Consider the following 26,415-nt stretch of genomic DNA (forward strand, 5'->3'; position numbering starts at 1 on the left):
AGTAAATGTCCATTTCTTTCCCCGCTTCTTAATCCCCTTCCCGAGTCATAACTCCGGTTAAGCCATCCTTAGGGATTGCGGGCTGTGACAAGGTTGGCCGATTGCAGTGCTGCAGAGGGAGGCCTCCCTCTCAGTACATGAGTTAACAGATATGGTACTTACTTGAGAACATAGACTGGCCAGTCAACTTTGAGAAACGAAAATGAGTTTGCAAACATAAGGCTTTAGATAAATCCCTTATGCTTTGTTTAAAGTATGGCAATGACAATATTTATAGCTTTATAAAGCATGAGATGAGATGTTTTGGCATGTGTTCACTGAGTGCTTTTGTACTCAGCCCTGCATATGTTTTTCAAAAATGTGCAGGTTGAGCCGGTGTGATGATGGTGCTGCATTGAGCGGAGTCACAGGGTTGTTAATAAATATGTAACCTGTCTAGAATATGTCTTCATACATATGTCTAGCTACATTTCCGCTGTAGAGTACTTTTGGTACCATGCTATGACATGTCGTACTTTAAGTTTGAGAGGATGGTTCATGTTGATGTAATAACTTGATTAATGTCTTATTAAGTTTTATGTCTTTTTCCTTTAATGCTTTAATTGAGTTTTACGTGTCTTTCATTAGACTATTTTATTAAGCATTAATGAGTAATAATGACGAGTTTTCTTCAAATGAGTAAGTTTTACGGTTATAAATGACACCCCTTTTTTCCCCTTCTTCTTTAACCCCATCCCTAGTCGTGGATCACTCAGCATAGCTATCCCTAGCTAGGGTGGGCTGCGACATTCAATGATCTCAAAATAAAGTAGAAACTTTCTTGTCTCTAATCTTGAAACTCCTTCAAACTTGCTCTTGAATCAAGGGAAATGATGTTTAGGCTTGATTTTTGATGGAGTTCTAAGTATAGAAGTGGTTTTTGGAGCTTGGAAGTGGTCTTCAATGGTGGTAGTGAGAGAAAAGAGTGAGGGAGAGGAGAGAGTAGAGAGAGGCGTGAGTTTGAGAGGAGAAGAGAGAGAGAAAAATATTTTGTTTAATTGCTACAACTTGATCACCAAGTAAAAAAAAAATTAATATTTTAGTTAATCCCTCACATGCTCAATTGCAAGTGGATAAAATATCTCCAAGTAAAGTAATTAAATATTATATTAGAGTTAAAAAGATAATCCACTTGGCCACTTGCACTAATTACCAAAGGTTAAAATGGTAAAATTTGTGTAGTAAAATGTGTAGGGAAAATGTGATTTAGCAAATCACTCACTAATTAAATCAAGACTACACATTATGCACTTTACTGACCAAAAATAATTATAACACAATTAGTGCACACATAATCCACTTCACATCTATCTCAGAAAAATAAATTACGAGAAATTCCGTTAGGAAAAATTGTAACATCAATAGTAACATTACTATTCACCAATTAAAAATGATCTTGTTTGCTACTAACTCAAGAAAATATAAATCACTCCATCACAATCACAAATATATATCAAATAGGTCACATAATAGTTATTTAAATAATCTCACTCGAAACATCACATCTCAATTAGTCAAAATCTAACGTCAACTTAATCGTCTCTCAAATACGACTATTCTCTCTATAGAAATTATGACTCACTCGTCTTAGCTCTATTTCTAGTCAGGTATCATCATAAACTCTACACTCTAGACCATCTCAAAAATAATTATATTTCCTCACTCGGAAACAGAAACTATATCCCCATCTCAATTCAATTAGCATCTTCATCGAAACTCATTCTCTCAAAGTAATTCATTCACTAGTTCCATCATCGGAATTCTAGAATACTCACATCTCACTCTATTGAGAGACTTCGTCTCGGTCTTAAGCTGCTGCTAATATCTCAGTGGTCATAATAGCGTCTCGATACTATCAAACATAGGGTAAAAATACGGGGTGTTACAGAACACTTACATTGGTTTCAGGATTTTCGAAGTCTTGTTCAACGTTTAGCGAGAAACTCGGGATATCAACATTCGCATCCACGTGCGTTGTTTTCTCATGCAAAGCTTAAGATGAAACTGCATCAACTGCAGCGTGAACTTTGTCCATATACCAATATGGGTCAGTTTCAGGTTCCAGTCCCTCAGGCAATTTAGAATGCAACTTCTCATCGACATCGATCTTTACTCCTATAATTTTTGAAGTTGCTACCAAGCTATCCTTGAAGTACTTTGAGTCCTTCTCCTCAGCTGAAACTTTATGGACCGTTTCACGTGCTTTATGGATCATTTCACCAATTACTATTGCGTCCTTCACCAATTGTGTGGCCACGGGACCCTTGTATTCACCGTGTGCATCTTCAAATGGTTCTTCAGCTTTGTACTCATCTGGCAGATCTATTGGTGGTAGAACAGCACCACCACCAAAGAAATCATCGTCCAACTCTTTTTCCTAACGTTCCCGCAAAGTTTTTCCATCCCAGTTCACGAAAATAGGGAAACTTCTAGGCACAGTTTCCCTACCGATCTAAACCTTATCCACGTAGAAAAGCTGCACCGAAAAGGGAACAAGTCACTTAAAATAATATATATATATATATATATATATATATATATTAATGAACTGAAGACTTACAACTAAGAACAATGTCAGCCTACCAAATACTTTTGTCTTGTCTGCCAGCCATGATATCTTGTGATCTATTAAACAACGCAATAGATACTCTCCCCAATTCCAGGACTTGATTTCATTGATGTTCGCCAGAGCTCTAAATATGTACGGATGTACTGTCCCATTAGTGCAACTGTCCATCAATGAGAAACACAAAGCAATGATGAAATGGCGCTTCAACCACGTCCCGCCATCTGCACAGTCAATCATATGACGTAACACTGCCTTTATTTTGATTTTATCTGTGTCCACAACGCCGAAGAATGACATCTACTCTATAAAGGGCTCATTTACTACCGTGCGCTCAAATTCCTGAATGAGCTTTTTTCTCTTGGGAAATCCGTACACCCTGTAGACATCATTTTCCATAATTTGAACCTTGGTCAAATTGTCAATCTCAAGTGTGCAATTCATATTGTTGAATCTGTCCAGCACCCAATATGTCATTTTGGATGGCACCCTATTCACATTAAAGCCCAATATATTTCCGAAACCAATAGCCCGGACGGCAGCCTTTTGTGCATCATTCAATTCAGCCAATTTTTTGAAGAAAGCTCTAGCTGTTGTACGAGTCTTCAGCTGCGGGTGGTCTGCTTTTTCCTTCAGCTGAACACCATTCTTGCTCTGCATAACGCATCTTCTACATTTGACATTCTTTGGATTTGCAAATACCTTTTTTTTACAACTCTTTCTCTTTGGTTCATTTGCCATGGATTGATCTGTAAATATGTAACGTAAAAGATTTTAAAAGTATAAATTAAGATCATTAATACATTTCAATCAGACCTCCTAAATATAATGAACAGACTAACTAGTTTAAAGAACACAACAACAAATATTAAATGAACAGACATTTGTAAATAGCATTAGGATATTTCGAACAAGAATCACAAAACATTTGAACAGACACATATACTACAAAGAACTCATTTGTAAAAAGTAAATCATCATTATAAATCAATCTTTCTCTTTCGAACAGGCATCAAAACTCATTTGAACAGACACATAATCTACAAAGAACTCATTTGTAAATAGTAGTACTAAATCCATCTTTATACTTGAAATATTTTATACAAGAAAAACAAGATTAAGAACAGAATATGTTATATACCTTCCATATTTTTCACTCCCGATGATACGCGCGATTTTTTTCTTCTTTGCTGCACGAGCAGATGACGATCCTTCGCCTATACATTATTTTATATTGATTAAATAAAAAATAATAAAATTAAATTTATCACATAAAAAATATTGATCATACCTTTTTGCCTTTGTGAGCAGTTGTACCATCTGTACATGTTGGGAACTTATTGAAATATCCTAATCCTTGTTTTGATGATACCAAAATCCATAGGTCTTAATTGTAATAGACTAGAACTGTTCGAACTCAAGTCTTAGAGTTCTTTTCTAGTTTAGTTTGCTGTTCTGAAGACTGAAGGACGAAGGACTGAAGACTGAAGACTGAAGTTACCAACTGAAGTATCAGTTGAAGAATCAGTCCGGAACTGATTACTTAATGCGTGCCACGTGGATTCAGCGGACTGATACTAAAGTCAAGTATCAGTTAAACATTCTTCGTCGGACTGAACCTCCAACGTTCAAAGGAAGCCACGTACTCCAAAAGTACAGCCGCATTAAATGCAGAGATCTAGGATCATCCCTCTCTGTAGAGGTCATTCCTATTTGGCAGCTACTTTATCAGAGACGTCACATCTCCTACTCTTCAACATAACCGTTCTCACCAAACAAGGAACCTCGAAGATTGAAGCCTCAGCCCAAATTCGAAAAGCTCTCCAACAAAAAAAATCTTGAAGACGTTATCTGCCAACGAATCTATTCAAGACCTCTCCTATAAATAGCGCTCGAGGATCACTTCAATCTTCACCGATTCAACGACATAAGCTGAAACTCTGCCAAAAGTGTTTCTCAGCCAAAGCTTAACCTCTCCAAAGCTTGAATCGAAGAAGAGAATACCAAAGTCAAAAATCAGTCACTGCTGATTACATACATTCTCTTAGACCTTAGGCAAACCTCTGGTTACCCAAAGCCTAGGTCAAAACTAACTCCAAAGAACTTGTTCTTTGAAGTTTAGTTGGCAAGATTTCAAACCTCCCTTCGAGAGATAGAATCGAGTGTTTGAGTTGAATTGGAGTTCAGGAAGGTACTCTGACTCCGTGAGATCCAAGTGCAGGTTCGTGCTAGGAGTGAGAAATCCAGCGTGAGTGAAGTGTTGGTACTGAAGATTGGATCTTCAGTTGATTCGGTTGTGTGCACCCGGCTAAGCACACGGATAGGTTTGCAGTGCACCAGTTAAGCACTTGCGAAGTAAAGTTGTTGGTCTAATCAACCGACCGTGGATATAGGAAGTGTTTTTCCGAATCACGTAAAAATCTCTGTGTTATTTACAGCTTTTAGTTTTACATTCTTACTTGTGCTCTTTCCATTCATAAACTGAACATTGACTAAATGCAAAGAGAAACCTAAGACTAACAACGTGCTCAACAAAGGCTATTATGAAACAAAGTTATTTTCGCTGTGTATGTTATCAGTCCGACTGATCTATCCTCTGATAGTCAGGAAGACTTGTAACATCTCTGTTTTAGCAAACTCGACTGAAGCCTTAACGTGCATCAATTAAGTTCCAGTGACTTAACTGATAACTCTTTACTGAAGACTATTCCAGTATCAGTCGTCAACCCTGTTTAGTCAAAACTCCTTTCAGTTAACAGGCGTCTAAGTTTGCGTGTAAAGTTTCGTTTTGATCTCTATCTTTAGATCCCTCTGTTTTTAAGAAAAATAGCGTATAGGTGTATTAGCAACAATACAAATCAAACTATATTCGAAACCTAATCCATAGCATCTAAAGCCTTTTCTTTGCCTTTTGCCGAACCCATACAAAATACCTACAGAATTATGTCACAATTGAGAAACAAAGTAAAGACAATAACACGACAACCGTACACATTATTTGACAATTAAACCAAAGTAAAATGAACAAAGAATTCTGAAAATTAGGGGGGGGGACCATATTATGTTTTAGGTAATTTCATAGATGCGAAAGCTCGAAAGACGACAAAGAATTCTAAACTTAAGGTGGGACCATATTGATTTATTGGTCGACACATGTTCTATTTCAACACCCAAAAGAGATTTCAACATCACACACCCAAAATCTTGTCGAAAGAATGTGCTACTTAAAGCCAAAAATCTAAACCCTATTGAAATTTTGAACAAAATCAAACGCCCAATATCGGAATCCCTATATCAACCAACATTTTCAAATGAAAATTCCCAAACTAATAAGAACAAAATCAAACAACCCTATTGAAAGTTCGAAGAAAATCATTTACAAGAATCAAAACTAAAGAACAATAAAAAAACGACCAAAAGCCATAAAACCAACTCACCTGTTAATTATTTGTTCGAAATCGTTTCTTAGAAGTAGAAATCCAACTCGAAATAGCCGAATAATTGTAGGAGTCGCCGATTCGCTGGAAAAAACCCTAGATCCAGTGGGTTTGGTATGCGATGGTTGTGAAGAAGATAGGTGACAATAAATGTGGAGTAAATATCGCGGTTGCCATTTTTTACCGTGTTCAATTTACTAATTCACCCTTTTTGAATTAAAATAAGTATTTTCTAATTAAAATGTATAGAATATCAGCCATTTTAATTAAATACGAACCGCTGGATCTAGTAGTTTCTATGGCTAGATCTATTCTTTATTCTCTATAAATAAGGGTATTCTTTGTTGAACCCTGCATTATATATATATATATATATATATATATATATTTGTCTTGGAGTTGTATTCGTGTGAAACCGATTTGGTGCGAGCTGCTTGGTTGGTTCGGTAAAGAGGAGCTTTTGGATTGCGATGATATTCATGCATTCCAGGTCGGTGCGTGAAATTGTAAGTTTAGCTCCCAAATTAATAACTTGTGGAAAGCAGCGTTCATCAATTTGTTATGGAAGTTATGGGATTCGCGCAACAAGGCCATCTTTGATAACGAAAGCTTCAATGCGAGAGGTGTTACGGCCTTTGTTAAAATTGCGCTTAAAGAGTTAGAGAATTTTCATAGTTTGGGGGCGATTAATAACACGTGGTCTGATTATCTTATCACTAGATGTATAGGAGTTGCTAGTCGTGCGGCGGCTCCGCCCTCGATGATTGAGGTGTATTGGTGGCCTCCGGTTAGCCATTGGATCAAGGTAAACACTGATGGGTTTTCCTCAGGACAGCCAGGAAACATTGCTGATGGAGGGGTTTTTCGTGATAAGTGGGTGGTTGTGAGAGGGTGTTTCTATGTGAAAGGCAGATTAGGCTTTGCGTTTGAAGCTGAGTTGTTGGCTGTGATCACAGCCATTAATATCGCGCATGCTCGTGGTTGGAGTTTGTTATTGATTGAATCTGATTCTTCTTATGTGGTTAATCTTCTGAAGACCAATTCTTATGAGGTTCCTTGGAGATTTATTGCTTCGTGGAAGGCTATTTTACAGATTTTGAGAGGATTCCAGGTTATTGTTTCTCATATTTATCGGGAAGGAAATAAGCCAGCTAACATTATGGCGAATAATGATCGCATTGAAGGATGGTGGCCTTATCCTATTGCTGAGATTCGAAGTGCGGTGGCTATGGATATGGCAACCTATAGTCATATTAGAGTGATGAAGTAATGATGTTTGGTTTCTTTGGTTGCGGATTTTCTGCGAACAGGTGGTGGGCAGTTTGGTGGGAGCTGCTGTGGAGCGGCTTGCTGACGGGGTTGGAATTGTTTAATGGTGTTTGGGGTTTCTCTTATTTCTTTTGCTTGGGTTTCGTCGCCTGGTGTCATTTGGAAACTTCTGGAGTTTGCTGTGGCATTTTTCGGGCTGCCACATTTGCGAGAGCAGCTGGTGTGCGTGGATGTGGTTGGGTGGTGCGTGGTGGTGGGTGGATGGCTGCGTGGGGCAGTTTGGTTGTTGGGGGTGTGGGATGCGATGTTGGTGTGTGGTTTGAAGGATCTCCTCTGTCTTTTTTTTGCCATCTGGTGCGGTAGCGGTCGGGGTCTGGGTGGTTGGCTTCCTTTGGTGGAGACGAGCTCGGTCCAGCTCTATTTGGATGTTGAGTGGGCGACGAGTTACACTTCCGCAGATAGGTGGACTGGTTGTCGACGATCTATCTTGCGAAGTTTTAGCTTCTGGAAGTGTCTTTTGATTTTTTTATTTGTGTTTCATTTTTTGGACAGCGGGAAATCCAAAAATTTTTGGGGGCGATGGTTAGGCTGGAGCTCTCGAAGTTTTTCCCTTTCCTTCTGTCGTTTTGTGCTTTGGCTCGTGTTTTTCGTTTTAGACAAGTACTCTTTTACCCTTTAAGGTTTTTCCCTTTGGGTTTTCTTTAAAGGGGTTTTAATGATACTCGGCCCTTAATGGTTCTCTTTAGGTTTTCTTTTTTCTTTCTAATATTAGCCGCATTTAAAAAAAAATTATTTTTGTCTTCGTCACAAGAATTTTTGTACTTTTAGTTCATTAATTCAATAGAGGATAAATCAAATAAATTATATCAAAGTATAGAAATAATAATGTGATATATCAATTTTATAATTCATCTTAGTAATTAATAGATTAGGCTATACTATATTTATCAATCCTCTCTTTTGTCGTGGTATTGCTCTTTCGGCAGTCCACGTTTTCTTTTTTCCTTCATTCTTTTGTGTTTTTGGTTCACGCTTAAGGCCCAGTTTGATAGGGTTGGATATGTTAGTTTGTTAAATAATCCAACATTTACTTACTGTTTGATAGAATTGTAAAATACCCAAGCTGGCCCGCAACAGCCCGACGGCCCGCCATAATTATGTGGTTTCGCCTCGTTTAATTAACCAGCGTTGGGCGCCGGTTTATATTAATCTGGGAGGGCTAAAAAATTCAAATTTCATTAATGCCCTCCGAAAATCGATTTTAAAGATTGGGATTTGGGAACAACAAAATCTGCCATTTTCTTCATCTGCTTTACCGTGAAAGAAGGCTCCGTCGAACTGGTAAGCAATTCTCATTTTATCTGTATCTCTTCTTCCATTGTCCGATAATCTCTGCTTTGTCGTGAAGAATGCTTCGACGATTTTTTTCTTCAAATAATCTCTGCCATTATTCTTTTTTCCATTTCCATTTGTGCTGTAAATTTTTTTTCCATTGGAGATATTTGTTACTGAGAAAACGCAATTGATTTCAAAAATCTTATTATCCGATGAAAATTGGGAGATGTTATTTTCGTGGTGACAATGGATTCAATTTATGAAATTTTTTGCTTTTATTCTTACATCTTGCTGGTTATTTTTTTTTGCTACATTTGTCGACCTCAATGTGGCATCTCATATTAGATTTTCTGTTTTGCAAGGTAAAAGGTTGAAGGCTCTTGTATCTTTGGCTGCTACGACATTTCTTGTCGCAGCCCGACATCTAGCCAGTGATAGCGTAGATTGGGTATCGATACGACTAATAAAATGATAGGGTAGAACAAGGGAATCTGAAAGACTCGTCAAGCGGAAGCTACTAATAATTCAAGTTAAAAAACAAATATAATATCATCAATCTTAATAGAAACATTATCGGCTTCATTCATTCAAATGTATCAAGGTTCTAGTCAACATAAACAAAGGGAGTATAGCTAAATAGTTACAAAGATTCATATTGTTCAGGGTAGCACAGCAAAACGTGATCAGACTATATGTATGAAGACATATAGCTGAGAGTAACAATCCTAATTAAGTTGCAAGAACATAGTCTTTGACTATACGCATAACCGTATAGTAGTAAAATACGGTACTCAAAAGGGTCGTCTATGAACAACAGCCCTCGAGCGATTCCCAATCTCTCTCCTTGCTCATCCTGCACATTTAGAAATACATGCAGGGCTGAGTATAAAATACTCAGTGGACATAAGCCGAAAATAAACAATCTCGCTCTTAGAGCTATACATTTAACTTGCCGTTTATACATCACACAGGGGTTTTTCTTTAAAAGAACCTGTGTAAGCACTTGATAAATTATAAGCATCATAAAGTACTGAAAAATAGACTGCAGTCACAAATACTTAGCATGTAGTATCACTTCTACAACTCATCATCATCATCATGGTACTGAGAAGTAGGCCTCCTTCTCAAGCACCGTAACCGGCCGACCTGACAGTCGGCTCACAGTCATTTCTGACCGGCCAACCCGGTATACAGCTCATGGTTACCTCTGTGTACACAATCCCGCCTTTGGCAGGACCCGAAATCGTCTCATCTCATCAGTAGAGGGTAACGTACAGGGTCGTCGTCATCAAAACTCGGCAAGTTAATTAGTTCAAAAATCAATTTATCTCAAATCACCTTAAAACTTATAAACATCATCATAATCATCATTTAGAAAGCCAGTAATAGGAGTATTAGAAAGTAATGCCCACCTGGAAATCTTAGCTTTGGTACTTGTACTTCGCAGAAATCCTACTTATGCCCTTGACTCGCGTCTTCAGATATCATCGTTGGCATAGACGATCATGTAATAAAGTAAACGTCAATTAGACAAATCCTCACTAGGTTTACTATTCTGATCTAAGTACTAGTCTTCCTTTGCTCCCTTGTAACTAATCACTCTTCCTAACAAAACTCTCTTATAATAAATTCTAAATATTCATCATTTTTATTTCCAATGCATCACCAAATTTTAAGTCTAATCAGTTCATTAAGGAACGACTCCTAAATACTCAAACCCATCTAACAATCACATATTAAAGTCGTGAGGTTATAACACATTCTTTAACATATATCTGATAATTCACATAATGCTTAATGACTTCACCATGTGGTTAAAACTCTCAAGAGAACCAAATTCGGTTAAGTACATTTTTCTCGGAAAAGTATTACATCTATATACATATATAAATATACATATATACTCCATTAGCCTTTTTATGAATTACTAAGGTGTATAGTTATCACCATTAACACATGCAAATTACTAGATCAAGGTAGGTGTAATTGTGAAAGACCATACTTAACTTCATACTCTTCTGTTTTAATTTTGAGGAATAAACTGTTTTACCTCAGAACCCTCCTGGATTTGAAACTCATACCGTTTCAAACCTCTTGAAGTCTAGTTTCATTTAAAAAAAAGTAGGTTGCAAAACTCTATGTGGTTTAGGAGATATGACCATTTTCCTACAGTCTACCATACTCGACAGTTATGTGCAACTGAAAGTTTTGATTTTAGCAAAATAGTAGATCTTGTCAAAATAACCTGACATTTTGTGGGTAGCTAGCTAACATGTTCATCTTGTTCATATAAAAATTGGAAACCATAAACTCACGAAAAGCTACTGGAAAAGTGACTCTAGTATCTGTTTCTTCCACACTTTCGGTAGAAAGTTGCAGTTGGAGACTCATAATTTAAAAGGTTATCAGACGATGTTCAAATGACCTCAAATTTTACATGAACGTTCCCAACACGTATATATACTTACCATAAAATTTCCAAGATTTTTGGGTATCAAAAACCCCGTCGAAAACAATCAAGTCAGTAGCTTAAAAGCTAGCCAATTAACTCCTCAACTAGTCCATCCTAAACGTATAGTCAAGCATACTCTATTTTCTTGTCAACCCAATTCATTATAATCATTATCAACCATTTCTACTCCTCATTTTAAACCATCAACAATCATAACTTCAATCTCATAGGCTCATTTCATACTCAAATCCTCACTCTCTTCATGAATCTTATCTTTCCAACATCACACAATCTAACACCTTTATATACCATATCTCAAAATCAAATCATGCTTTTCATTTAATGACCAACAAATAACATCTTAATAGCATGCATATACTCTCCATTTTAAAGTTAGAAGACGACAAAATTTTATAAGACTTCCAAACCAAATGATCTTCGAAAATTACCAGCTTGAATTAGGAGTTGGTTTCATGCTTCACTCATCTATATACATGCTCATAAAGCTTAGATATAAGTAAATTCATGTGTTTAGAAGCTTACTCTTATGAACTGTAACGAAAAGTATAATTCCACCTTCTTGATTCCTAGCTCGAACCTTCAACCCAAGTTTTGTTCTATGGATATACGAGTGTTTTCAGCTAGATTTTATCGGTCGTTATGGGATATACGTAGCTTACGAAGCTTTTTACCAGCTCATCAATGGCGTTGGTAATGACAGTCGAGAGAGGAGAGAGAGAAGAGAGAGGAGAGAGAGGAAAGGGACGTCTGTTATGGGGGATGAAAGAGAAGGGTGTTATATATATAACCCCATTTACTTAGCCATCAAGTATTGGATAAATAACACATGCTTAATTATCCACTTGCATAAAATATCTTATCCGATAACTATGCTTATCCACTTGCTTTGACTTCTCTCTCTCTAAAGTTAGTTCCGCACCAGAGCAGAGAAATGCTCGCCTGAGCAGAGGAATGAATTCTCTGTCAGGGCAGAGGAATGACTTCCCCTCTGTCTGGGCAGAGGAATGACTTCCCCTCTGTCTGGGCAGAGGAATGACGCCCCCTCTGTCTGGGCAGACAAATGACTTCCCCTCTGTCTGGGCAGAGGAATAACGTCCCCTCTGTCTGGGCAGACGAATGACTTCCCCTCTGTCTGAGCAGAGGAATAACGTCCCCTCTGTCTGGGCAGACGAATGACTTCCCCTCTGTCTGGGCAGAGGAATGACGTCCCCTCTGTATGGGCAGACGAATGACTTCCCCTCTGTCTGGGCAGAGGAATGACGTCCCCTCTGTCTGGGCAGACGAATGACTTCCCCTCTGTCTGAGCAGAGGAATAACGTCCCCTCTGTCTGGGCAGACGAATGACTTCCCCTCTGTCTGGGCAGAGGAATGACGTCCCCTCTGTCTGGGCAGACGAATGACTTCCCCTCTGTCTGGGCAGAGGAATGACTTCTTGGTTTGAAGCAGCGAAATCCCAACTCGGCAGAGTAGAGCAAGACTCAAGGCAGAATAGTGCAGTCAAGAGAAATTCGAAAATTCGTCAACTTTTCCATTCTCAAAGTTCATCAAACACTCTCAAGCATCAAAATACTATCAGACTCATATCTTCATCTAGAATAATAACTTATCTCATCAAAAGGTGTAACTCTAATGCTCAATATCTCTATTTATCACCATAACTCCATCTTATCTTAATTATAATCTTATATCTCAGTACCATAGTACTCTCTGTAGTGTCTCGACACTTCTACTCATAAAAGTACGGGGTGTTACATGCAGAGCTCAATTTTCAGCTCTGCTTCCAGAGTAGAGCTCGGCTACGCTAGAGCTCGGTTTCGCCAGAGCTGCTACCACTAATGAAAGAAAAGAAAATTTTAACTTCATCAAAGTTCAACCTATTAGAAATCTCATCTCATCAATAACTTATTTTTATATCTCAGTACTCTTAAAACACAAGGTACTTATAATAAGGAAAAAATGCGGGGTGTTACATCCTACCCCCCTTAAAAAAAATTTCGTCCCGAAATTTACGTTATTTACCTTCGGGAAAAAAACTCGGGGTACTTCTCCTTCATCTTCTGCTCAAGTTCCCAAGTTGCTTCTTCTTGGCCATGGTGTCTCCATTGGATCTTCACCAAAGCAATTGATTTGTTTCGCAACTGCTGTATCTTTCTATCCAGAATAACTTCTGGCCTCTCCTCATAGCTCAAGTCTGGTTCCAAGGATACTTCTTCTTGGTGAATGACGTGTTTTGGATCAAACACGTACTTCCTTAGTTGAGATACATGAAAAACGTCGTGGACATTTGCGAAGTGTGGTGGCAACGCAAGTCTGTAAGCAACGGGGCCTACTTTCTCTAGTATATCATACGGTCCTATGTATCTCGGTTTGAGCTTTCCCTTCACTCCGAATCGATGTACTTCTCGAGATGGGGAAACTTTCAGAAAAACTTTATTTCCCAAATCGAAATGAATCTCTATTCTTCTGGTATCTGCGTAGGACTTTTGACGATCTTGGGCCTCCTTGATTCTCTGACGAATCTGTCGCACGGTAGAAATCATTTCTTCTACTGCTTCAGGTCCAAGTACCTTTCTCTCTCCTACCTCGTCCCAATAGAGCGGAGATCTACACTTCTTCCCATACAAGGCTTCATATGGAGCCATGTTAATAGTTGACTGGAAACTATTATTATAAGCATACTCAATTAAGGGCAAAACTTGTTCCCATTGGGTTCCTTTGTCTAGCACAACAGTTCGGATCATATCTTCCAGAACTTGTATAGTCCTTTCAGATTGTCCGTCTGTCTGAGGATGAAAAGTTGTACTAAAATTTAATTTAGTACCCAACTCCTTCTGCATGCTTATCCAAAACCGTGAGGTAAATTTGGAATCTCTGTCGGATGTAATCGTCATCGGTACTCCATGCAGTCGTACTATCTCTCGCACATAGATCTGAGCTAGCTTGTCAGATCCATAAGTAATCGAAATAGGTATAAAATGGGCACTCTTCGTCAATCTATCAACAATTACCCAAATGGATGTGTTTCCTCTTTTCGACTTCGGCAATCCAGTGACAAAGTCCATAGCTATGTGATCCCACTTCCACTCGGGAATCTCTAATGGGTGTAGTTTGCCATAGGGCCGTTGGTGTAGTGCTTTTACTTGTTGACATGCCAAACATCTTTTTACGAAAGCTGCTATCTCTCTCTTCATTCCTTCCCACCAAAACCGAGTTTTCAGATCTTGGTACATCTTCGTGCTTACTGGGTGTGCGGTGTAGGGAGTGTCATGAGCTTCGCTCAAAATTTCATTTTTCAACTCATCTTTATCAGGCACACACAATCTTCTTTCGTATAAGATGGCATTGTCTGCCGCTTCTTGATATCCTTCCATTTTCTCAGTTCGAATCCTCACACGCAATTTCTCCATTTTCTCATCTTCTCGTTGCGCCGCGATAATCCTTGTTCGCAAATCCGGTGCAATACTCAATGCGGCCAATACGACCTCTGTCGTTTGTGGTGGTAATATAACTTCTATTTTCATCCTCTCAAATTCTTTGATCAAGTCCTTTTCTTGGGTAAGGAGAAATCCCAATTCTACTTGATTACTTCTACTCAAAGCGTCAGCTACAACGTTAGCCTTTCCAGGGTGATAATTAATCCCACAATCATAGTCTTTTACTAACTCGAGCCATCTTCTCTGTCGCATATTAAGATCCTTTTGCTCGAAGAAATATTTAAGACTTTTATGATCGGTGTATATTTTGCACCGTACTCCATAAAGATGATGTCTCCATATCTTCAATGCGTGTACCACTGCTGCTAATTCTAAATCATGCGTCGGATAATTCATTTCATGTGGTCTAAGTTGTCGTGATGCATAAGCTATCACTTTTCCTTCTTGCATAAGTACACATCCTAGACCATTCTTTGACGCATCCGTGTAGACAGCGTACTTTTTATCTGCCCTTGGAACAGCTAGCACTGGAGCAGTGGTGAGTCTCTTCTTCAATTCCTGGAAACTTCGCTCACACGCATCAGTCCACTCATACTTAACATCCTTCTTTAGCAGGTGCGTTATTGGCTTAGCAATTTTTGAAAAGCCCTCAATGAACCTTCTGTAATAACCTGCTAACCCTAGAAAACTGCGTATTTCATGCTGCGTAGTTGGTGATCTCCATTCTTGTACCGCCTGTACTTTTGTTGGATCTACCTCAATCCCTCTTGCAGAAACGATATGGCCCAGAAAATTGACTTCCTTAAGCCAGAACTCGCATTTGCTAAACTTGGCGTAAGGTTTCTCAGCTCGCAATTTCTCTAACACGATCCTTAGATGTTCTTCATGTTCCTGTTTACTTCTCGAGTAAATCAAGATATCATCGATGAAGATTACCACGAACTTATCTAAGTATTCGTGGAAAACTCGGTTCATGAGATCCATGAACACAGCAGGGGCATTTGTTAGTCCAAACGGCATCACTATAAACTCATAGTGTCCATATCTTGTACGAAATGCCGTTTTCGGAATATCCTCTGACCGTATTTTCAATTGATGGTATCCTGATCTTAAATCAATCTTTGAAAAAGTTTTCGCTCCCTGTAGTTGGTCGAACAGGTCATCTATCTGGGGCAACGGATACTTGTTCTTCAGCGTCACCTTATTCAACTCACGATAATCGATGCATAACCTCAAGATGCCATCTTTCTTCTTGACAAAAAGAACTGGTGCTCCCCACGGGGAAACACTGGGTCGAATGAAACCCATGTCCAACAATTCTTGCAGTTGCAGCTTCAACTCCTGTAACTCTGCCGGTGCCATTCTATAAGGTGCTTTTGATATTGGCGCGGCTCCGTGCTCAAGGTCGATCGTAAACTCGAGTTGTCGATCGGGTGGTAATCCTGGCAAGGCTTCAGGAAAAACGTCTTGGTACTCCCGCACGACTGACACGTCGTCGATGTTTGCCTTGGATTCCTCGTTTTGATTTAAGTATACAACGTAAGCAGTTGTATCATTCCTCTCCAAAAGCTTTTTGGCTTGTAGCGCTGAGATGATTGGCGTCTTTTTCCATCTCCTCTCAATGCTAATAAAAGAGGTAGACTCTTGGCCAGGAGGTTGAAATGATATGCGTCTTTCCTTGCATTGTATCATCGCGTGGTTTTCCTCTAACCAATCCATTCCCAATATGATGTCCAAATGCCACATAGGCATTACCCTCAGGTTTCTAGCCTTAAGCTGTATTGATCCCAACTTAAATTCTAAGTTAGGACACACACGTGAAACCGTAAAAGTTCTGCCTATGGGAGTGGTTACCCTTAGATGTTGTGGAGCAGGTTCTACGTTCAGTTCTAACGTATCCACACACGGAATGGAGATAAAAGAATGCGAAGCTCCAGTATCAAACAATATTACTATGGGTACTCCTTTTAACTCACCCATACCTGCTAAATTTCCTTGATTCCCATCCTTTGCTTTCTGATCAATGGCAAACACTCTCTGGTAATGTCGCTGATTCGCCTGCGGGGCTAGAGGTCGTCTTCCCGCCTGATGTGGTCGGTAAGCTTGTTGTTGGCGCTGTGGCGGCGGTACTGGTAGATGTCCTTCCATAGCCCTAAGCTGTGGCTGGAACTGTTTTGGTCGCCCTCCGCCTCCACTTTGCTGACGATTGGGACATTGATTTGAATAATGTCCAGCTCTTCCACAGGTATAGCAGTTGTTCGTTCCACTCTTGCATTCTCCCAAATGTAACTTGTTACATTTCGGACAAGGTGGTATCCCTCGAGGTCCTTGTGGTGTTGCCGGAGGTCCAGCATAAGGTCGCTTATCTCTGTTTTGAAATTGTGGTGGTGCATTCTGGTACTGCCATAGCTTTTTAAATTCTTGACTTCGGTCTTCCCATTTCCTCTTTCCTTTCTGTCCCTGTCCTGAAAAAGGTTGATTTCCCCTTTGAGGGTTCGGGTTCGACTGAGGCACAGGAATTTGATTCGTCTTTTCTGGCTGCATTGCCAGTTCCATGTCCAGTGCTCGATTTAAAGCTTCAGCATATGACAGCGCACTCTGACTTGCCAAGACAACCCGTATCTCTTGTTTTAGTCCAGAGCAAAACAGCTCTGACATCTTCTCATCCGTATCTACTCGATATGGTGCATATCGAGCTAAATCACAAAACAAACGATCGTACTCAGCTACTGTTTTGTGTCCCTGCCTCAGATTTACAAATTCTGTCTCCTTCTTCTTTCGATAACTTCGTGGTACATATTTTTCACACAGCGCTATCTTAAATTGCTCCCAAGTTAGAGCAGCCATTTGTTCTGGGGTCATGGTTTTCTGCTTTGCTTCCCACCAAAAATCCGCTGACCCCTTAAGCTGATACGACATACACATAAGACGTTCGAGATCATCACATCGTAGAAATCTAAAGATTCTCTCCATACTCCTTATCCATTCTTCAGTTTCCGCAGGATCTCCAGACCCATTGAAGGTAGGTGGATTTTGCCTCAAAAATAGTTCTTCTATTCTTCTTTCTGGCTGTGGAGGGGGTGGTGGTGGCGTAGGTTCTCTTTGTTCCTCCTCTTCTTCCTCTTGATTTCTATATCTTCTTCTTGGCGGCATTCTTAAAAAGAAAACATACGTCAACTCTTAAAACTAATTCTTCTAAATCATCAATCTTAGGGTTCTTACTCAACATCATATTACCTCTATAACATTACATCTCTTAGTGGAAACCTCTTTTTGTATTTAACAACATAATATGAAAGCATAAAACAAAACTCTTATTTATAAAAGACCCTCGGGTCATCATCATATATATATGAAAATTGCCTCTTACGAGGACTTTTACAAAATGGGATATATACAGCAAAATGTCCCTAATACATACTATGACGCTCTATCAAAACGGTCGTCATACGTACTAGGCATCTATATATGTCAGATACTGAAGATACTGATATACTCACTATACTATGCATCTCTATCTATATACATCTCATCATCATATGTAACTACTCTCACTCAAATCCATCCAGTCCCACCAAAGCCGTCTCCTGATACTCTACTTCCCGCATCATCTACTGTCATATCCCCACTGGGTTCAATCTCCTCATCCTCCATAGGCTCAGTCTCCTCACTATCACCATCATCCTCTGTCTCATCCTCAACATCTGTGTCTACCATCGGATAACAAATAGGTGGCTCCGGAATAGGCTCCCATACATCGACTCCATCAGCAGTGGTCCGACGCCGTAGTGGTCGGGTCTGTCCATGCCCCACTGTCATCTCTGGCGTCTCCTCGTCTGGGTCCTCATCATCACTATCAATCGGAATCGGACGAGACGGTCCCTCATGTGCATCTCTAGATGGTGGGTATAGAATAGGATGCATGTAAAGCTGAAACTCAAACGTGCCAGGCTCAGGTAGAGGAGTAACCCTCGGGTAAGGATCAAAAGGCACATACTCAGTCCAAGGCATCGGAGATGGAATAGGTGGTATAATCTCTGAAGGAGGCAATGATAATGGCGTTGTCGCTGGGGCCGGCTCCCAAGGAGGCAGATCAGCACTGGGAAAGGGTATCAGTGTCAAGTAATGAAATGGATCAAAATCCATATATGGCGATCCAGTCTGCAGAATACCCGACTCCGGAACAGCAGAATCCGGGACAATAGGCTCAAATGCAATGGCCTCATCAGGCACAAATGGCTCCGGAATATATGGAACCTCATCAGATGGGGGTGCAGGTATAATCGGGAAAGGATCTGTCGGAGGAGGGGGTGCATCATATGGTGGTGATGGGGGATCATCAAACACAAAGTAACGGTGACTAATCGTCGCTACAAAACCCCTAAAATCTGCACGCTCGAATCGTCCATACTCATCCCTAACGACACACTGCGGCACCAGTGAAGCCGCCCAATCCTGCCATCCAGGTGGTAACAGTGGAATCAAAAGGGTGATAGCTGTCGCGTCATCAATCCCATATGCGGTAGTCTCTAGCCATCGTCTATGGTAATGTGCTACAAACTCACCCAACGTGTCACCCTCCTGCGGCCTAATATCTCGGAACCATCGACACATCATCTCTTCTAAATGTCGCTGCATCCTGAAATAAAATTCTAACTTCTATCACATCAAGGATAAATAACTTACTTGATATATCTCAAACAATGACATACTCAATCTTGCTTGGTACGGTGGTGCATTGGCTATTGTAGCCTCAATATTTCTCCATTTATTCCAAAACCACTGGCTCTGTCGCAGCCCGATTCCCGACACTAGTGATAGTACGAGTATCGATACGACTATTTTTAAAAGAATAAAAGATAAGAAGAATAGGTCGAACATCAAGCGGAAGCTCGCATCAAAAGGTGTTAAAGAAATCATTATAAATGAACCCAAGGGTAAAATCGTCAATGTCGTTATAACTTTTTAATTATCAGGAATTTCACGAACAAAAACAAAACGGGTATCGCTCATTTTTCGTAAGGAATCATAATATGCAGAGTATCGCAGCAAAAGGCGAACCGATTATATGTATGAAGACATATAACCGTGAGTACATTGCTTAACTTCAAAAGAAAATTAAAGTATATCAATCATCAAGACTTTATCGTCAAAATGGAAATACGATAAAGTAAATACATCCTCCAACATTTCCCCGCCAGCACCAGACCAATCTCGCTCCTCGCTTAGTCTGCACATTTAGAAATACATGCAGGGCGTGAGTATATAATACTCAGTGGGCAAACGCCGAAAAACAAGAAAGGTGCTCTTAGAGCTATAAATTGATCTTGCCACAGTTTTAAGCAAATCACAGGGATTTTAGTATAAATAAACCTGTGAAAGCTGAATCTCAAACATATGCATCATAAATATTCAAATGAACGATTGCGCAATCAAAATACTCAACATGTAAGTACCACATCTACAATTTATCACCAAAGGTACCGAGAAGTAGGCCTCCCTCTCGAGTACCGTGACCGGCCGACCCGAAGACGGCTCACAGTCACCTCTGTGCACAAAATCCCGCTTGTGGCAGGACCGAATTCGTCTCATCAGTAGAGGGTAACATACAAGCTCAACATCAAAAAAATTGGCAAGTCAAACAGTTCTCAAATATCATTTATCTCAAATAATTTGATAAACTCATAACATCATCAAATCATTTTAGAAAGCTCATACGTTATATGTATACTCAAAATATTGCCCACCTGAAGACCTTACTCAAAAACTCCCGTCAAAGCGGAGTTACTTACTTCCTTGCTCTGCTCGTGTCTTCAGGGATCATCGTCATCATTGAAGGTTCATGTCATAAAATGAATCTCGATTAGAACTCAACGACAAAAACTCATGCCTTAACTCATGCTCTATCTTATATTCTATCTCTTAATCGACTCTACATAAACTTCTTCACTCATTTCAAATCCTTAAGTCCAAGGATAGGTTTCAAGAAAATCATGGTTCTAAGTCTCGATTTATCTCTCATATAAGACTCGTCTAATCTCATTAAAACACTTAGGCAACATAAACACATAAGGCACATAAGAAAATACAATCAAACATCAATAAATCAGGTCCTGTTTTCCCACTGACTCAACTTCAAAATTTAACACGTTCTGACTCCGACATCTCCTGGACTCCAGACTCATACCAAAAGAAAGGTATTTGAGTCTCGTTTCATTTAAAAAACAGTAGAGTCAGAAACTCCCAGTGGTTTGGGAGATATGGCGTTTTTACCACGGTCTACCATATTCGGCAGTTTTGAGCAATCGGAAACATTGATTTTTGAAAAATAGTAAACGTTGTCAAACTGAGCTCAACTTTGGTGGATATCTAGCCCATACAGTAAGGTTGATACCATAAAAATTTGGAAAGCTAGATCATACAGGAAGCTACTGAAATGAATGACTTTGTCCCCTGTTCTCTGAAATTCCCGGTAGAAATGTGCAGATTTGGTTTTACATTTTATAAAAATAGTAAATCAAGTCCAAATGACTTGAAATTTTACCGGTATGCTTAAGACTCATGTAGGGACATTCTGTAAACTTTTCAAAGCCATTAGACATCGACAACCCGTCGATCACAGTAGGTCAGTAGCCTACGAAAAATCACCAAAAACTCATCTCAAACTCTTAAATGCTCAATTCAACATTCCTTCAAAGAAAACCAATCAAAGCTCATTTTAAACACATATAACACTCAAAAACATTCAAAAACATTTAAAATACTCATCATACTCAAATTAACTCTCCTCTTTTACATCTTAACTCAAATCTCAAGGAAAACATTTCTACAACGTATCAAGTAAATCCTCTTCTCAATTTCATGCTTAAAAACACTCAATCATTCAAAATGACCTCATACTTCATATAACTCATTTTACACATATATTTCCCTTTTTATCATGTAAACTAACTCTAGTGAAAAACTCATATATTCACATATATCTGATAATTCACATATTAATGCTTAATGACTTCACCATGTGGTTAAAACTCTCAAGAGAACCAAATTCGGTTAAGTACATTTATCTCGGAAAAGTATTACATCTATATACATATATAAATATACATATATACTCCATTAGCCTTTTTATGAATTACTAAGGTGTATAGTTATCACCATTAACACATGCAAATTACTAGATCAAGGTAGGTGTAATTGTGAAAGACCATACTTGACTTCATACTCTTCTGTTTTAACTTTGAGGAATAAACTGTTTTACCTCAGAACCCTCCTGGATTTGGGACTCATACCGTTTGAAACCTCTTGAAGTCTAGTTTCATTTAAAAAAAATTAGGTTGCAAAACTCTATGTGGTTTAGGAGATATGACCATTTTCCTACAGTCTACCATATTCAACAGTTATGTGCAACAGAAAGTTTTGATTTTAGCAAAATAGTAGATCTTGTCAAAATGACCTAACATTTTGTGGGAAGCTAGACAACATGTTCATCTTGTTCATATAAAAATTTGGAAACCATAAACTCACGAAAAGCTACTGGAAAAGTGACTCTAGTAACTGTTTCTTCCACACTTTCGGTAGAAAGTTGCAGTTGGAGACTCATAATTTAAAAGGTTATCAGACGATGTTCAAATGACCTCAAATTTTACATGAACGTTCCCAACACGTATATATACTTACCATAAAATTTCCAAGATTTTTGGGTATCAAAACCCCCGTCGAAAACAATCAAGTCAGTAGCTTAAAAGCTAGCCAATTAACTCCTCAACTAGTCCATCCTAAACGTATAGTCAAGCATACTCTATTTTCTTGTCAACCCAATTCATTATAATCATTATCAACCATTTCTACTCCTCATTTTAAACCATCAACAATCATAACTTCAATCTCATAGGCTCATTTCATACTCAAATCCTCACTCTCTTCATGAATCTTATCTTTCCAACATCACACAATCTAACACCTTTATATACCATATCTCAAAATCAAATCATGCTTTTCATTTAATGACCAACAAATAACATCTTAATAGCATGCATATACTCTCCATTTTAAAGTTAGAAGACGACAAAATTTTATAAGACTTCCAAACCTAATGATCTTCGAAAATTACCAGCTTGAATTAGGAGTTGGTTTCATGCTTCACTCATCTATATACATGCTCATAAAGCTTAGATATAAGTAAATTCATGTGTTTAGAAGCTTACTCTTATGAACTGTAACGAAAAGTATAATTCCACCTTCTTGATTCCTAGCTCGAACCTTCAACCCAAGTTTTGTTCTATGGATATACGAGTGTTTTCAGCTAGATTTAATCGGTCGTTATGGGATATACGTAGCTTACGAAGCTTTTTACCAGCTCATCAATGGCGTTGGTAATGACAGTCGAGAGAGGAGAGAGAGAAGAGAGAGGAGAGAGAGGAAAGGGACGTCTGTTATGGGGGATGAAAGAGAAAGGTGTAATATATATAACCCCATTTACTTAGCCATCAAGTATTGGATAAATAACACATGCTTAATTATCCACTTGCATAAAATATCTTATCCGATAACTATGCTTATCCACTTGCTTTGACTTCTCTCTCTCTAAAGTTAGTTCCGCACCAGAGTAGAGAAATGCTCGCCAGAGGAATGCTCGCCAGAGCAGAGGAATGAATTCTCTGTCAGGGCAGAGGAATGACTTCCCCTCTGTCTGGGCAGAGGAATGACTTCCCCTCTGTCTGGGCAGAGGAATGACGTCCCCTCTGTCTGGGCAGACAAATGACTTCCCCTCTGTCTGGGCAGAGGAATAACGTCCCCTCTGTCTGGGCAGACGAATGACTTCCCCTCTGTCTGAGCAGAGGAATAACGTCCCCTCTGTCTGGGCAGACGAATGACTTCCCCTCTGTCTGGGCAGAGGAATGACGTCCCCTCTGTATGGGCAGACGAATGACTTCCCCTCTGTCTGGGCAGAGGAATGACGTCCCCTCTGTCTGGGCAGACAAATGACTTCCCCTCTGTCTGAGCAGAGGAATAACGTCCCCTCTGTCTGGGCAGACGAATGACTTCCCCTTTGTCTGGGCAGAGGAATGACGTCCCCTCTGTCTGGGCAGACGAATGACTTCCCCTCTGTCTGGGCAGAGGAATGACTTCTTGGTTTGAAGCAGCGAAATCCCAACTAGGCGGAGTAGAGCAAGACTCAAGGCAGAATAGTGCAGTCAAGAGATATTCGAAATTTCGTCAACTTTTCCATTCTCAAAGTTCATCAAACACTCTCAAACATCAAAATACTATCAGACTCATATCTCCATCTAGAATAATAACTTATCTCATCAAAAGGTGTAACTCTAATGCTCAATATCTCTATTTATCACCATAACTCCATCTTATCTTAATTATAATCTTATATCTCAGTACCATAGTACTCTCTGTAGTGTCTCGACACTTCTACTCATAAAAGTACGGGGTGTTACATACAGAGCTCAATTTTCAGCTCTGCTTCCAGAGTAGAGCTCGGCTACGCTAGAGCTCGGTTTCGCCAGAGCTGCTACCACTAATGAAAGAAAAGAAAATTTTAACTTCATCAAAGTTCAACCTATTAGAAATCTCATCTCATCAATAACTTATTTTTATATCTCAGTACTCTTAAAACACAAGGTACTTATAATAAGGAAAAAATGCGGGGTGTTACATTTCTTTTCCACCCCAAGGCACGACAAAAGGTTTGGCTTTACCAACCATTTCAAAATCTCTTTACTTGATGGTTAGAGATATGTAAAATGGTGGAAAATGTTATTTCTCATATGTATTAAGCTGCTGATTACACATGCTATGCTTTTTTGGATTGTTTTTTGCTCCTTTTAGTGCTGATTATCCTAATTGGTGATCTGTTTTCTTTTTGATTTTTTCTGTTTTTGATTTTGCTGTTTCATATTGGTTGTTATCTCCTTGACAGTCACTTACTCAAACTTTGTCCTCTGCTTTTATATTGGTTTGGTTGGTGATTTCTTGTGTTTTTTTTATATCAAATACATGGTCTGCCCATGGTCTCTGTAGTGACATTATGGGGACTCGATCTGCCCATAGTCTCTACACTCGTCTTACAAATTCTTGTGTTATATTGGATTGATTGCAGTTGTAGAATTTGGTACTACACAATGACAAACACATCCATTAACAAGAAAGTTGTGGCTTGGATGATTGAGGAAGTTATGCGTCAATTTTACAACCAACTAGTCGTCATTATAGAAGTAATCATTAGGCTGAAATCCCGAAAGAGAAAACGTGGCTGTGAGTCACAGCCTTACAGCTATATAGCTCAGATACCCGACCAAGTAAAGCACTTAAACCGATTAACTAATGTTAGTGATGTAGATTGTGTACTCAATCTAAGGATGGACCGCAACACATTCGGTCGATTATGTAACTTGTTAAAGCAACTAGGTTCTTTGGATGACAGTAGATATGTAAGTGTCGAAGAACAAGTGGCGACGTTCTTGTCAATCTTAGCACATCATAAGAAGAATAGGATTGTCCGTTTTGATTTTTGGAGATTGGGACAAACAATATCACATTACGTGCATACTGTCTTGAATGCCATTTTGAAGCTCCATGTACTCCTATTGGTGAAGCCACAACCCGTTTCCGAAGAATGTAATGACTCGAGGTGGAAGTGGTCTAAGGTACTTATAAATTAAAATAATGTAACAAAATCTTATATGAATCCAATATGCTGCAATTTTTTGAATAATAGTTGACAACAACCTGTTTTGTCATGCCTTTAGGGATGCCTCGGTGCATTAGACAACACATATATTAGTGTGTTGGTGCCCAATATTGACAAGGCCAGGTATAGAACACGTAAGGGCCAGATCGCGACCAACATGCTAGGAGTATGTGATCGCAATATGAAGTTTGTGTATTCACTGCCGGGTTGGGAGGGCTCAGCTGCTGATTCACGCGTACTCCGGGATGCAGTCAACAGGCGACATGGATTTAGAGTCCCCCGCGGTACGTTTCTAAAGAGAAATTCTGTGGTTTTTTTCTTGTCAATATATGTTTAATCGGTGTTTGTATTGTTTAGGGAACTATTATTTGGTAGATTGTGGCTATGCAAACAGCGAAGGCTTTCTAGCACCGTATAAGGGAGTCCGTTACCATTTGAAGGAGTGGGGGCCTACTAATTCAAGGCCACAAAATGCTGAGGAGTTGTTTAACCTACGACATGCTAAGGCTCGGAATGTTATTGAGCGTGCATTTGGGATCATAAAGATGCGGTGGGCTGCACTGAGAAGTACAACTTATTATCCGATCAAAGTCCAAGTTAGGCTAATCATGGCGTGCGTTCTTCTTGAAAACTTCATTCGTTCCAACATGGCAGTTGATCCGATCGAGCAGCAGTACGATCTTCTTCTCCAAGACCTCGAGAACACCAATGACGACCAGGAGGATTTCGTTGACACAATTGAATCATCTCAATGGTGGAACGCGGACAGGGATGTCTTCGCTCAAACAATGTGGCAGCAATATTTACATGCTATGAATTAATGCATGTGTAGTGATTAACTCACAACCATCTATTTGAGTTGGAATTTAAGACCAATGTGTTTATGATCTATACTTTGAGGGATATCGATGCTCAGTCGTGGTATATCTACGATGACCAATGGAATGCAGCCCGCGACAAGTTCCTTCTTGAGTCGTTGATAGCAAAGAAGGACGGGTGTCAGCCCGTTCCGCCGTACAAGTCAGTCCACGCAAAATTATGCGTAATGAGCTCTCTCAACGAAGCTTTCAACACCACGTTTGAGATCGACGCTATTGAGGAAAGGATTGCCTTTCTTAAAGGGCGACATGCCACTTTCAAGCGCATATCTAAGAATA

General features: G+C 39.4%; 1 protein-coding gene and 1 long non-coding RNA gene across 2 annotated transcripts; one reads left to right on the top strand and one right to left on the bottom strand.

Annotated features, from left to right (window-relative positions):
* Positions 1–19,458: 19,458 nt before the first annotated feature.
* On the bottom strand, positions 19,459–21,487 carry LOC130989123 (uncharacterized). The gene is made up of 2 exons (XR_009090484.1): positions 20,301–21,487; positions 19,459–19,783 (listed from the first exon to the last, which is right to left on the bottom strand). It is a non-coding gene; the product is annotated as an uncharacterized LOC130989123 (long non-coding RNA).
* Positions 21,488–24,227: 2,740 nt separating this feature from the next.
* On the top strand, positions 24,228–26,079 carry LOC130990772 (uncharacterized). Its single transcript, XM_057915004.1, has 3 exons — positions 24,228–24,254; positions 25,317–25,542; positions 25,616–26,079. Exons 2-3 carry the CDS (start codon positions 25,416–25,418, stop codon positions 26,077–26,079), a joined length of 591 nt encoding a protein of 196 aa, XP_057770987.1. The 5' UTR covers positions 24,228–24,254; positions 25,317–25,415.
* The last annotated feature ends 336 nt before the right edge of the window (positions 26,080–26,415 follow it).

Source organism: Salvia miltiorrhiza, chromosome 6 (genome assembly GCF_028751815.1).
Source record: "Salvia miltiorrhiza cultivar Shanhuang (shh) chromosome 6, IMPLAD_Smil_shh, whole genome shotgun sequence".
Classification (NCBI taxonomy): Eukaryota; Viridiplantae; Streptophyta; class Magnoliopsida; order Lamiales; family Lamiaceae; genus Salvia; species Salvia miltiorrhiza.

Bases quoted from the DNA above. Each gene is read 5' to 3' on its own strand.
- LOC130990772 (XM_057915004.1), top strand. From the start codon at position 25,416: ATGCTAGGAGTATGTGATCGCAATATGAAGTTTGTGTATTCACTGCCG. The intron at 25,543-25,615 runs GTACGTTTCTAA...TGTATTGTTTAG, and splicing joins TGGATTTAGAGTCCCCCGCG to GGAACTATTATTTGGTAGAT.